Raw genomic sequence first — 12,968 nt, 5'->3', positions numbered from 1 at the left:
GTGCCAGGTGGAGTTTTCTGCTGGTGGAGTGCTGGCAGCAGAGGCTAAGGCAATGAAGTTATTTTTTGGGTACCGCAGAGTGAGGACAGGAATGAATCTGAAAAAATTACATTAAAAAATGTTTTCTTGTGGACCTCATTCCAGTAGCAATAGAACTGATAATGTATAATGACATGCACTTATCTGAGCCATTCCTTGTTATAGTACAACTAAGCAATCCTTCATCATGATTTAAAAATCAGTTTCTTGTAGCTATCCCTGGAAACACCATTTGAACAAAGTTCAGGTACAGTGAAGATCAGAAGCTTATGTTTGTACTTGCACTGGCAAAAAAAGCTTCAGTTCTCTCCAGCTTTCAACTCCATTAGTGATCAGCAGCACTGGAAGCTGTAGAGGAAATAGTATAGAGCAATTGCTACACTCTAAATGTTCATGACGAGTATGAACGCTGTCATGTTTGGACCCAGTTGCTACCTTGGAAATCACAATTGATACCACTTGGAGCAGTGATGGTCTTTAGATTTGACTTTTCCTATGCAGACTTCATCTTCTGTCTAAAGCCTTCAGACCATTCGTTTATGAGTGTGACTTACTTGTAGAGATAGGGAAGGGCAGGAATTCTGAGGAAAATCTTAGCATATTTGCTGTGTTACTATCTTCTCCTGTTTTTAGGTTGAGTGAACAACATGTCTAACAACTTCAAGATTGAATAGAACGAAATATATCTGTGTAAAAATGCTGATGATTGGAAGGAAAAATTCCAGTAATAGGGAGATAATACAAATACACGTTTGATGGCTGTCTACTGCAGTACAATAAATAGTTGTAGGACCCAGAAGATGACTAGAGTTGCTTTGTGGAGCCAGCAGGGAGGTCATTAGTGCTTAGGTCTGAATTGTCACTATCAATGATACGGCTTCATGAAATAAAAGAAGCCATGTCTTCACGTCTTTAGGAAAATATGTTTACCACCATTTATAGTACATGTTATTCATGCATCTTCAATATGTGAACTATTCTTTACCGTAGACTTTTGCAGGATGTAGACAAGTTCAGTAAGTTCAGTGTGGAACAAAGCCCCCCTATTTTTCTACAACAGTGCCAACTATGGCACATCACTGCTTTTTATTATTAATAATGAACTGCAGAGGCTTTTCAAACATAGAAGCCATAGAGTCTGTATGGTTTGTGAGCTCTGTACATACACATCTGATTTAAAAAATTCAATTTGTAGAATTGCATTAGGATGCATTTAAGGCTGTATAGCAGCCTAGTGAAATACTGAGCACAAAGCACATCAAGCTTCAAATATTGAAACTCTTCCGTACCACTTAAGCAACAAACAAGAAATCATACAATATGATGACTGATGGCCACTAGTAAAGAATAACATCCTGGTGATGGTAATTATACTTGTTAACCTAATTCTTATCTTTCAGGATGGTGAAGGACACCTTGTTTAGAATGTTTATATTAATCACTTGAAGACTTTTTTTTTTTATATATATAAAAAAATGAAAGGTTTTTGTTTTTTTTGTTGTTGTTTTGAGCTTGGTAGTTTTTACCTCTAAATTGGTAGGAGTGATCTTCGTGATATTTGAACAAGTCATGACACTATTAATATGCTGTGCTTTGTGTTACTGATTTTGAGAACATTTTTCTTCTGATTTCAGAGAATATTTTTCTTCTCCTGATTTCAGGTTGGGTGGGACTATATCTGCATACAAGATAGTGCCAGATGAAATAGAAGAAATCAAGGTACAGTATTACTGCCTTTCAACACTGAATTTCATTGCTTGAAGAGTTACAAAAAGGTTACATCAAAAATACATGTTATTTCATGCTTTCCCATGGTGAGGAGGGGAAAATATTGTTTAAAATAAAATTATTAGACCCATATTTAGGTACCTAAAATAGATTTTTTGTTATTTTTACAAGTACAGTTTACCTTCAGCCTACATTGACTTCAGTAGGGTTTGTTTGATAACAAACGCTGTTTTGTTACCTGAAGGCAGATGCAGGACTACAGTGAACATTGAGTTATATTTTCAATATTAAAATAATCCTTTTGCTTTTGAGATCAAAAGCGCATCCATTTTTGTCCGTATTATCCATCTTAAGGGGATAATGTGAAGCAATCAGTACTCAAAACCATTAAAAGCTCTTTGATTTTGGGGAGTGGCAACAAAAAATACTGAAGTGTACTTCCAATGCAACATGCACTACAAAACTCACTTTAGCCAAGTCCACTCATGGAAAGTACTTCAGCAGTTTGTGTCAATTTTGTTCTTCAGTGATGTAAAAGATGGGTACTAAGTGGAAATTTGGCCTAGAACTAGTAGTGTAGTTTGTGTAGCTGGTTCTTTATTTGATTGGTAGTCAATCAGTCTGACATATTGCTTGCTCACTGCGATTACTTAACCCACTGTGCTGTTTCATCTACTCATTTTCAGCTGTGCAAAAAGAGTCAAGAGTGGTTTAAATTCAGTAGAAGGAAGTGATTGCATAATAATCTGATCTAGACATGACTTCACAGAGTGCAAAGTAGTGAGGATTTATTCCTCCTCAGTTATTATCAAACCCACTGTAAGCAAATGCAGTGGATGCCTATATCTTCATCAGTCCAAGTTATCATTGCATTGTGATAAAAATCTATTTATCTCCCCTGAAATTCATGGACTGCTCTGGCTGTAATTATCCAGAGGAAGAAGAAAGAGAGGAAGGAAGGTTTTAAAAACTTATTAGTGTTATGTAATATTTTCATGATGTTAGGAGAACTGCAACAGAAGTATTAAAAAAAAAAAAATTACAAAAACTCTAAACCATGGTCTTTTTCCTTGACTATAAGAAATCCAAACCCACTGACATTTTGTTAATGTTGAAGATGGAGAAAAGAAAGCTGATATTTCTAGCTTCATTGTGCAAACTGAGTTCAGTGAACAAAGAAAAAGGGGATGTTGGGAAAGAAAAGTAATTTTCTGATTAGGAACTTAATGTATTAGTCAAGATCAGTAGTCACAGGAATATGTTTCCCCTCCACCTGCTAAGGAGGCCTGTTCTGATTTTTCAGCTTTCTTACTCAGCTGGTGTTTAAAAGCTTGGGATCCTAGGAAGCAGCAAAGGGTGGGTTATTCATTGGTCTCAGTTGTGCTAGCATTTAAGTGTGGAGGGAGGATGGTGTTCAAAGTCAGAGCTATTTAAAGTGTTTGGAAGAAATCACTTCCTTTACTTGTTTCTTGTAGATGTCTTGTTCAGGCTTTTTAGTTGTGACTGAAGTCAGCCTACCTATGACACCTTAAATGATTGAACTTCTCAAGCTGTAATACAATAGGTGTTATTCATATGAAATAAGGCACTACTGGAAGATGCTAAGATGCACTAGCAGTAAGTAGAATGGACAAATCTCTATCGAAAAGGATTCCTTCGTATCTTGTGGTAAATACAGAGAAAGCCTTAACTTCTGAAAAGTTCTCCAAGCAGATTTGAATAGAAAAAGGAGAGGAGGATTTGAAAGAGAAAGTAAATGAGATTATTGGACTGTTTAATCTAGAAAGGACAGAACCTTCTTCCATGCACAATAGTTTATAATTAATTTGCCTCACAACTATCCCTTCCCTATTTAACCATGGATTATTAAGTGGTTTAATTTGAAATATGCAAGAAGAATAGCCCCATTTTAAATGTATTATTTAACTTGGCAGGTTGCTGATTTGTATTCACTGGAGTTAGAATATACATTTCTTCTGATAGTCCTTACAAAGTAAACCGCTTGCTTAAATGGCAAAGGATGGTACTTTATCAGGCAGAGAGCAATAATTACTATGACGAATAAATAAGAAGTCTTTTTGACAGTGTTCCCATATATTTTAGGAAAGGTGGTAGATTAACCTCTTTTACAGGTCAAAATAATGTATGAGAAAAACAGATGTGTTGATTTTGTTAATTAACATAATTAATGTTATCTTATGTAATTTATGTTAGCTTAATGTAATTAGTATAATTAATGTTATTAACATTAATGTAATTAATGTTATCTTAAGATAACACCATTGTAAGCAGAGACTTCATCTCTGAGTTTATGCAAGAGAAAAACTCTGTAAGCCTTCATACACTTCTTGGTCAAAAAGTGACTTTAGAAGATTAGTGAAGTGCATGTTTCTAAAAGCATTAGTAAGTTAAAAATAAACTCTGTAATACATATATATGAGATTTTATTTGTCCACATTGCGTTACTCAGCAAATTTTAAAATGTGTTTATAATGTTTCCATTATGGAGTGTTTAGAATATATTTATCCTTTCATGTGAGTGTGATTTTACTATGTGTATATATGTACTGTGGGATCATATAAGGCTTATGTATTTAGAATATTCCCTGTTTGTGTGTGTGTGCCTATTTCTTTGAATGAGTATATATGGCCAGTGGCGGGTGTAATCAAGGTTGTTTATCCTGCTTTTCAAAATTAAGTAGTGTCTCGTGTGCTTATAGGCATATGAAATAGGAGTACTTATAGCAGAAATGTACCCTAACTACCCAACATTTAGCATTTTTGGTGGGAAATTAATGCAGTTGCGTTTGAGAGAAAAATAATAGCAGCAAAACTAAACATTTATTTATTTCTGGTTAGTGACATTCATGACAAAATGCAGTTTCATTTACAATGTGAAGTTTGCCTCGAGTAAAGCGCAATTATGACTACTACCAGTGAGGGAATATTTGTGTGATATACCTGTTTTTGATTTCAGCTGCAATATCATGTGGTTTATAATTAATTGTGTAATGAGTACTAACAAGTATTATCTCCATAGACTCCAAAGCTTACAGATAAGAGTCGAACAAGATTTAAAGGCAATGTGTGGTGGTCATGTGTTCTTCCATTATTAGATTACAAATCATGCTGGACTATGTGTTGGCTAAAACTGAGGGCTTGTCTTTTAACTCTCTTAAGATGCAATCAGAGTCTGACCCTCCAGTAGACAATTTAATTGTGCTTCTGCAGCCAAGAAAATAAGGTTTCTGAAAGGATTTGCACTTGTTCTAACCAGTAACAAAAAAACAGGCACTATTCTGAGATCTCAGTTTAGTGTAAGAAAACCTTGAAAAACTTCCAGGGTTGGATGTCCTACTTGGTTCTCAGGTTTCCATAAAGGACATTTTCTTATGGTCATGAATCCCACTAGGACAACTGAAAAATGGTATGTGTTATATTAGAACAGTTTTATGTCTCATTGTATTTCCCTGTAATTAGAGTTCACCTAATGTTTACACAGAATTCTTACAGTTAGTTTTTAAATCCTGCCTTACCAGAGTCAATCACTGATAATTATTATCATTATTCAAACTACATATGAATAAATAAAAGAATGTAAATTACATTATTTAGATGAGAGAAAGAACTTAAGAGTTTTTACTTGCTTTATTCATCCCTGTGTGGTCTTCCAGACTTTTATTGTTTCCCTGCTGGAGAGAATGGAAGGTTTGTGTATGAGATGATGTGACAAAATAATGAAAAAACTTATATAAAACAAAAAAATTGTACATTCATGTGTATGTGTTCATGCTGTAAGTACATATATAGAGTCACTTAGGCTAGAGATTTACACCCCTTTGTCACAGTTTGACTCAAACCAGGACACCCTTGCAGCATTGGTAATGTGCTGTTAGCTCTTTCTCCCTCCATTCCATGCATCTGTGCTCCCTTCTTTTAGGTCTTGTCAACAGCTAATTATTTATATTATATTGTATCATATGATAATTGCATCTAGTTGGCTGTGATTTCATCATCAGTTGTCTTATGTCAGTTTTTTTCTCTTTACTCCTTTGTTGGTTTAAGTTAGCTTTGTTTCTTCTGAAAATATTTTTTCCCCTGTTTCTGGAAAACACATTCAGTATTACACTGGCTTCTGGCTTAGAATCTGTCTTGCTTTCTTGTGCCAAGCTTGGTTGTACAAGCCTGAACCACTGTCCAGGCACACTCTCACCAGCAACATATGAGTGTTTCATAAGAATGCTTCTTCTATTGAGGCATTTTTTTTCCACCTGTAAAGCCAGTAGTTGTTGTGGATATCAGTTTTGACTTTTAGGTTGTTTCTGTGCTGGTAGCTTTGAGACTCATTTTGCTGGAAGAATATGACTGTTCTCCATGCTATAGCTATCTCAGGTTTTTTTATAGAAAATCCTTAAGGAATACTCACTGACAGGGCTTTTCATCTGTTTCTGTTATCTTCTGTGGATGATGGATATTCACAGCAATCACAGACCTCTTAACCAAAAAAAAAAAATCTGTACAAAAAGAATGTAAAATGAGAGACAGTCACAGTGTATGCACTACTGTTCCATTCTTACTGGACAATAGGATTCAGTGCTGCCCTTGCAGATGCCCCCTGTCATTAGATGGGATTTCTTTTAGATCTAGGCAGTTGCTGCCATTACCAATATTGCAGACATACCCCATTTTTCCTCTTTGCCTTGCTGCTTCTGTATTTTTTGAGAGATGTGCATGATATAAACCAAGCAACCAGGGCTGAGCACCTGCTCTTTTGGCAGCTGATGCTGAATAGCCCATTTGACTTTTTCTAATTTGGAAGACACACTAGCAAGTATGCAAGGGTGGCCCACATTTCTTTACATCTGTTAGTGATCAAACACTGATCACTGTTAGGACTACTAAGTGTATCACAAACACTCCTCTGCTTTCCTGGGAAGGGTTTCAAAAGCCTAGATGCTGCAAACGAAAAACTATAGTCACTAACTTTGAACATGAAAATAGGAATCATCACTTTTTTCCTGCTGTCTTCCATCTTACATTTCATAGGCTTTGTGGCCTTCGAGAATGCATGGCTCCAGAAATGACAAAGGAAACCACCTCATCAGGCACTTTCCTCTTACAAGTTGCTTTGAATATAGAAGATGCTGAAGCATTGTTATTTATTCCTGTTGTAATGTGAGAAGGATTTAAATAAATGCATTGTGAAATTTGGTCATATGAACATCCAAAAGAAGTTTTGCCTCTACTTTGCAGATCAAAGAACATTGCAGCATGAAGAAAGGAAGGGCAGAAAGATAGTGGAGCCATTTAAGTGAAAGGGCCATGCCAGTGACATAAAATAATTAAGTAATATTATTATTTATTTTCCAAAGTAAACAAAATAGTTCTGTAGTTCTCCTGCAAAGAAAGAAGTATCTATAGGATGGAAAAAGAAAAATAACTGAAAGTTAATTTACAAGACAAACCAGTCACTATATTGTTGATCTTTCAAGCCTTTCTGGTTGCCGAGCATTTAAGCATTCTCAGTGCTGTTACCCTTAAGAGGTGAGATTAATATGTATCAGATTTTTTATTACCACAGTCCTGTTTGTCTATTAAATCTTTCTTCACTAAAAACAGTAGAAAGACACAACAGATTTTAAATCTCTTGTTTTCCAGTGTAAAATATCTCTTCTTCTCTCTGTGGCCATAGTAACCAATTTTCTCTGAATTCCTTCTGGCTTTCTTTAATTTCCCATTTTTGCTAAATGCCTATCTCTGTACCAGTCATCATCTGAAACCTAGTTAGGTCTTGGGGCATCATGTTATTTGCTCTAACACAATTCTTAAACTTTTCATCTGACCCAGTATACTGGGCAATGTTTTCAGTAGCTTCAGTTCTCCCTGGAAAAGTCAGTTCTTAAATGGGATCTCACTTAGCATGAATGAAATGAGAAAGCATAGCTCAGCTTCATTAAGCAGCAACTAGCTTTTGGCAAGTATATAAGTAAATCAAGTTTATATTAAAGCTCTGATCATTTTTCATGTGACCTGTTACATTAGGATTTGTTTAGTTATATATATGAATGCATTCTGGTGACACTTTTTAAAGATTTATGAAGGAAATACTAATGTTTTCATATCATAACTGATAATGTTATAATTGTTTAGGGGCTTTACTGATTTTGAGGCAGACCCACAGTATGATCTTTTCTTCCGATAAATAGATTTTTGAAAGTTCTTTCTTTTAATGATTGTCAAAACAGATGAATACTGGTCCTATATATATATATATATATATGTGAGAAAAAAGGAGATAAGTTTGCTTTTAAAAAAAAGCCAACAAGCCTTTCAGGTTCTACAGCTATTTGCAGGTGGTGTCTTGTCTTAGTGAATTTTGAAAATTATTATTTGTAGAGAAATGAAGTCTAACTGCAAATAAGGACATTAGTGTTAGCTCAGTGTTCAGGAGCAACTGAAGAGGAGAAAAGAAAAAAGGAGGGGAAAAAAATACTGTGAAGAATTATTAGAAAAGGAACTGAGACCAGTACCTGTAACCTTTTCTGTTACGGATGAGCCTCTGGAGCCCCACCATATACAATGGTGTGTGAAAGGCTGATACCCTAATCACAAAAATGACATAGTAGTGCTGGAAAAGATTTAGAGTCAAGATTATGAAAATTATCTAATTTATAGAAGCACTTCCATATGAGGAACAGATAGACTGAGACATAAGCATCCACAAGTGGCATATTTGGTTGCATTTCAGCAACATTCTTCCTTATGTCTATTGCACTTTTTAAATTAACTCTCATGCTTAATTTATGTAAATTGTAAGATTGCCTGAAAGCAGGCACTTAAGCTTTGACTACATGTCTTTCATGGGTTGATAGTCTACTGATTGTAAGGAAAAGGAAAACATAAAGGAGTTCCTGACAGCAGAAAGCATTCACTTCAGCTGCTGAGGCTGAAACCTTATCTGGTTATAACACAGAAGTTATCTCTCCATCAGAAACCAGTTCAATAGATTGTATTTTTCTGAAAAAGATTTATAACTGGCAGACTGCAGATAATTCTGCTAAAATAGTGTAGTTTGTTTTGCTTTCATAGTGTCTTCTATCTACAGGCTTTTTGTATTTTAATGGCCCAGTTGGAAAAACACAGTAGAAGACACCAAAGACTACACATGCTTCCCTGTGATTTCCAAATTTGTAAATTGTATTAATAGAGTGATGTTTAGTACTTCAATGTGTGATTATGACTAATTTAACATGTTTGATAATTAAAAAATTTTGTGGCACTCTAATCCTGTTAGTTACCCTGTTGTATGTAACGTTCAGGGTCTAAAATGGAATAGGAAATGTGGAACGTTTTTAACAGAAAAGCAACCAAAAACTGCCTTCAAGGAATTCCTTTAAGGGAATGGTGAAATACAGCATTAATAGACACGCTGAACCATGTAGCTAGAGACGTTTTTTTTATTCAGATGCACTAGATTCATCTGTATGAGATTTCATGCTGATGAGATGTATCTGAGTACAGCTGTAAAATGGCAAGTTTTAAGAGAATTCTGTGTTTTGTTGAGTATGAGCTCATCTCATCTCTGACAGTGCACAGAGTTGGAATGTTGGCTTAACTGATGTCCTAAAGCCTTCCACAAATGGATGTCTTCTAACCAAGCAAAATCAGAGCAAAGTGTGTGAAGATGAAGTTAAAAATGCCTTCCTTAGCCCAAGCCATGGCATCCCTAGTGTCGAGAGCTAGACATTAATCTCAAGCCATGACTGTGTTACCATGTCATGCAAACCAATAAAATGCATCTATGTAGCACAGCATTTGGTGGTGGAGGTCCAGCATGCACATGTTATGTTCTTTGGTATGTTTTATTTCAAACTACTTCTAGTATGATTCTGTGAACTGTGCACCTGTTAACAGCTGGAGCAGATGACATTTTTCTGAAGTCCATCTTCCAAATAAGTTTTGTCTGAAAGGATTATGGTTCGTATGCTTGAAGACTACTTTGCAGTGTGAACCAAAGTCTGGTAAGCAAAGAACTGTCAAAAGTGCACTGCTCTTTTGAACTACCAGGCTTTGGTATGCACATCCCCAGCCTCCATCACTTATATTCTAATACCACAATATATCAAGGTTACTAATAATGTGAAATTCATAATACAGTGCCATCCTTGCCAATGAGATGCTGTTGTCTGAGCTAAGCACTTACGGAGTGCCCAGACATGCTGGCTGACTATTAAAAAAAAAAAAGGTGGTTTAGATAATTGGTCTCCAAACGCTTTGATCACGCCCCCCATTAGTAACAATTTTTTGAGCACACACCCCGCCCCATACATGTATGTTCTAATATTTTCTCCCTGCTCCATAGTCAGTCATAGAATCACAGAATCATTCAGTTTGGAAAAGACCCTTAAGATCATCAACTCCAACTGTAAAGCTAACACTGCCAAGTCCACCATTAAACCATGTCCCTAAGCACTACATTGACACATCTTTCAAATACCTCTAGGGATGGTGACTCCACCACTTTCCTGGGTAGCCTGTTCCAGTGCTTGACAAACCTTTCAGTGGAGGATTTTTTCTGATGTCCAACCTAAACCTCCCCTGACACAACCTGAGGCCATTTTTTCTTGTTCTATCCCTTGTTACTTGAAAGAAGAGACTGACCCCACCTCACTGCACCCTCCTTTCAGGTAGCTGTAGAGGGCAATAACGTCTCCCCTTAGCCTCCTTTTCTTCAGGCTGAACAACCTCCACAGTTCAACAACCCCCACTGAACAATCGGTTCCCGCAGCTGCTCCCCATAGGACTTCTGCTTATACCCATCACCAGTTTTGTTGCCCTTCTCTGGACTTGCTCCAGCACCTCAATGTCTGTCTTGGAGTGAGGGTCCCAAAACTGAACACAGTGTTCAAAGTGCAGCCTTGCCAGTGCTGAGTAGAGGAGGAAGATTTCTTCCCTACTGCTGCTTACCACAGTATTTGTGATACAAGGCAGGATGCTCTTGGCCTTCTTGGCAATCTTATGCCTTTATGTAAGACAGCAAAGAAGTGATGCCACAGGGGAGAAGACAGACGTGAGTGCAAGGTGTAGGTGTTGCCTGTATGAAGTGGGTCCATCTTGGATGCAGGTTTCAGATTCCTAATGAAATGGGGTCAATACGGACAAATTATCTCAGAAAGCTATAGTTGTAACAAAAACCTTTTTTTTTTTTTTGCCATGGTGTGTGGAGACAATGCTGATCATGTATTTGATTGGACAACAGTAGTATTACATATTTGGATGCAATATTTAGTAGTTTGCTAAGCAAAATGTTTTGATACTAAAATACATCTAATGTAATTTGTGTAGTTAAAGTAACAATATTTGCTCTTCTGGAATATCTTCAAACTCCCTATGGAAATGTTTCCTAGTATTCACCTATCCAGGCAAGAAAATAAGTCTTTTCAAGTTAAGCACTAACTTAAGATTATTGATGTTTCATATTTTTATTATCCATGTGCTTTTGGTAATTTTTTTTCTGAATATGATGTGATAAAATAGCATTTTGATTTTACTTACTGTAACACTGTTTCTATACCTTTCAGTTACAGTAGGACTTTAGAAATTATGTGACTTAATTGTACTCATAGAAATGTAGAAGGGAGAAAAATGCCACTGAATCATTACAGTCCAGTAAAGGTATGGTGATTGCAGAGTTTTACTTCTTTTAATGATACCTTATAAAAAATACACAAGTATTTCTAGGATTGTTCTGTTAGAAACATTTGCATTCAGTTTCAGCTGCCTCATAATTCTAACAAGATTAGATGGAATGTTATGACTGCAAGGGTAACAAATATATTTGCTTTCCCTATTTCTGCACAGACTGACATTTCTATTTTCTGTTATTACTTGTTGTCTGCTTTGTTACTGTTGTTACACTCTACCAAAATAGCCTGTATTTAAAAATATTCTAACAGTTTCACTGTGTTGCTTCAGTAGCGTCATGACATGAATCTCTCTATTAACAAATAGGCTGGTCCCCTATGGGAATTTATACTGCCCAGTCTTCTACTGCATTCTCACCAGTGAAGGGGTCTTGGTAGTTGAACATGGTTTTTTAAGAGTGAGAATTATCTAACATTTTTCATTCTTGAAAATGGAGCTATGTATCTGAGGATATCTTCTTAACATCAAGATGTTTTAAAATTCTTGTCCTTCTTTGGTTGAACAGAAAATAACCGTTCTTTATGTATTTGGAGCAAGGGATGTTTTCTATATTGTAATTAAAATTTCTAGGGAATGACTATAAAAAGGCACTGTGTAAAAATAAAGCTGAGTGTCATTTTGGGCACTGAAGCTAACACTTTATTTTACAGAGTACCTTGAGGCTGTAAAAGACAAGAGAATTATCCTCAGGCTATTTAGAAGGGAAGATGCCTAAGTTTTAAATAAGGGAACTGTAAAAAACTGCTTTACATTCAAAAGCTCCAAATGCCTCTAAATATTGCGTGGAATTGTGGATGCTTCTGTAGGTGAGAAAATCAAAAGGATGGTTGTCTTAAAAACATCTAAAAATGAGTATTTGTGAAGTAATTGTGCTTTAAATGTAATTGAAGCCTTCACATGCATTGTATCCTCTCTGAGTTGACTTCTGAGAGGCCCAGAAAATTACGAGTTTTTCTGTAATTAAGTCTTTTCTGCAGACCTAGCTATGGAAAACACTTATGACACACATTCTGACTGTTCTGCAAATAGTTAATATACAGGTATGAAGCTTTAATCATAATGGCACAGTTCCCTATATTTGCCATTTTGCTTTAAGTAAAACAACTGAGGTACACCTCGTGTTTCTGTACCTAAGCACTTTTACAATGTATTTTTATATTGAAATATTTTATATGAGGTAACATAGAGATTTTAATTTAATATTTGTGTGTGTGTGTGTGTGTGTTCAATATTTTTGTGAAATTTTAGTACCTTAAATTAAAAAAAAAAAAAAATCCTATATTTGAACCAACAGTATTTTAGCAGAGACAATCTTGACAACAGCAAAAACTGATCTAATATGTTGCACTTCATCTCAACCCATGGCAATCTGGTAATATACAAACTGAAAAGTAAAAGAGAAAAATAAGAATTTTCCTCTTTGGTGGAACAAATATCTAATTTCAGACTAGTTGTTGAAAAGGTATTTAAGTTCACTCTGCTTTATCTCTATCAAT

General features: G+C 35.7%; 1 protein-coding gene across 27 annotated transcripts in view; it reads left to right on the top strand.

Annotated features, from left to right (window-relative positions):
• GPHN (gephyrin) overlaps positions 1–12,968 on the top strand; it is a 270,378-nt gene that overhangs the window by 103,363 nt on the left and 154,047 nt on the right. For all 27 annotated transcript variants that reach the window (XR_007889566.1, XM_051620187.1, XM_051620185.1 and 24 more), the window contains exon 3: positions 1,701–1,758. Coding sequence is in view for 26 of the 27 variants with exons in the window: in XM_051620187.1 (XP_051476147.1) it covers positions 1,701–1,758 (58 nt within the window). In the remaining variant the exon portion in view is untranslated. The remainder of the gene's footprint in view (positions 1–1,700; positions 1,759–12,968) is intronic.

The sequence above is a fragment of the Apus apus genome, chromosome 5 (assembly GCF_020740795.1).
Source record: "Apus apus isolate bApuApu2 chromosome 5, bApuApu2.pri.cur, whole genome shotgun sequence".
Taxonomy (NCBI): Eukaryota; Metazoa; Chordata; class Aves; order Apodiformes; family Apodidae; genus Apus; species Apus apus.
This window is presented reverse-complemented; position numbering and strand designations above follow the sequence as displayed.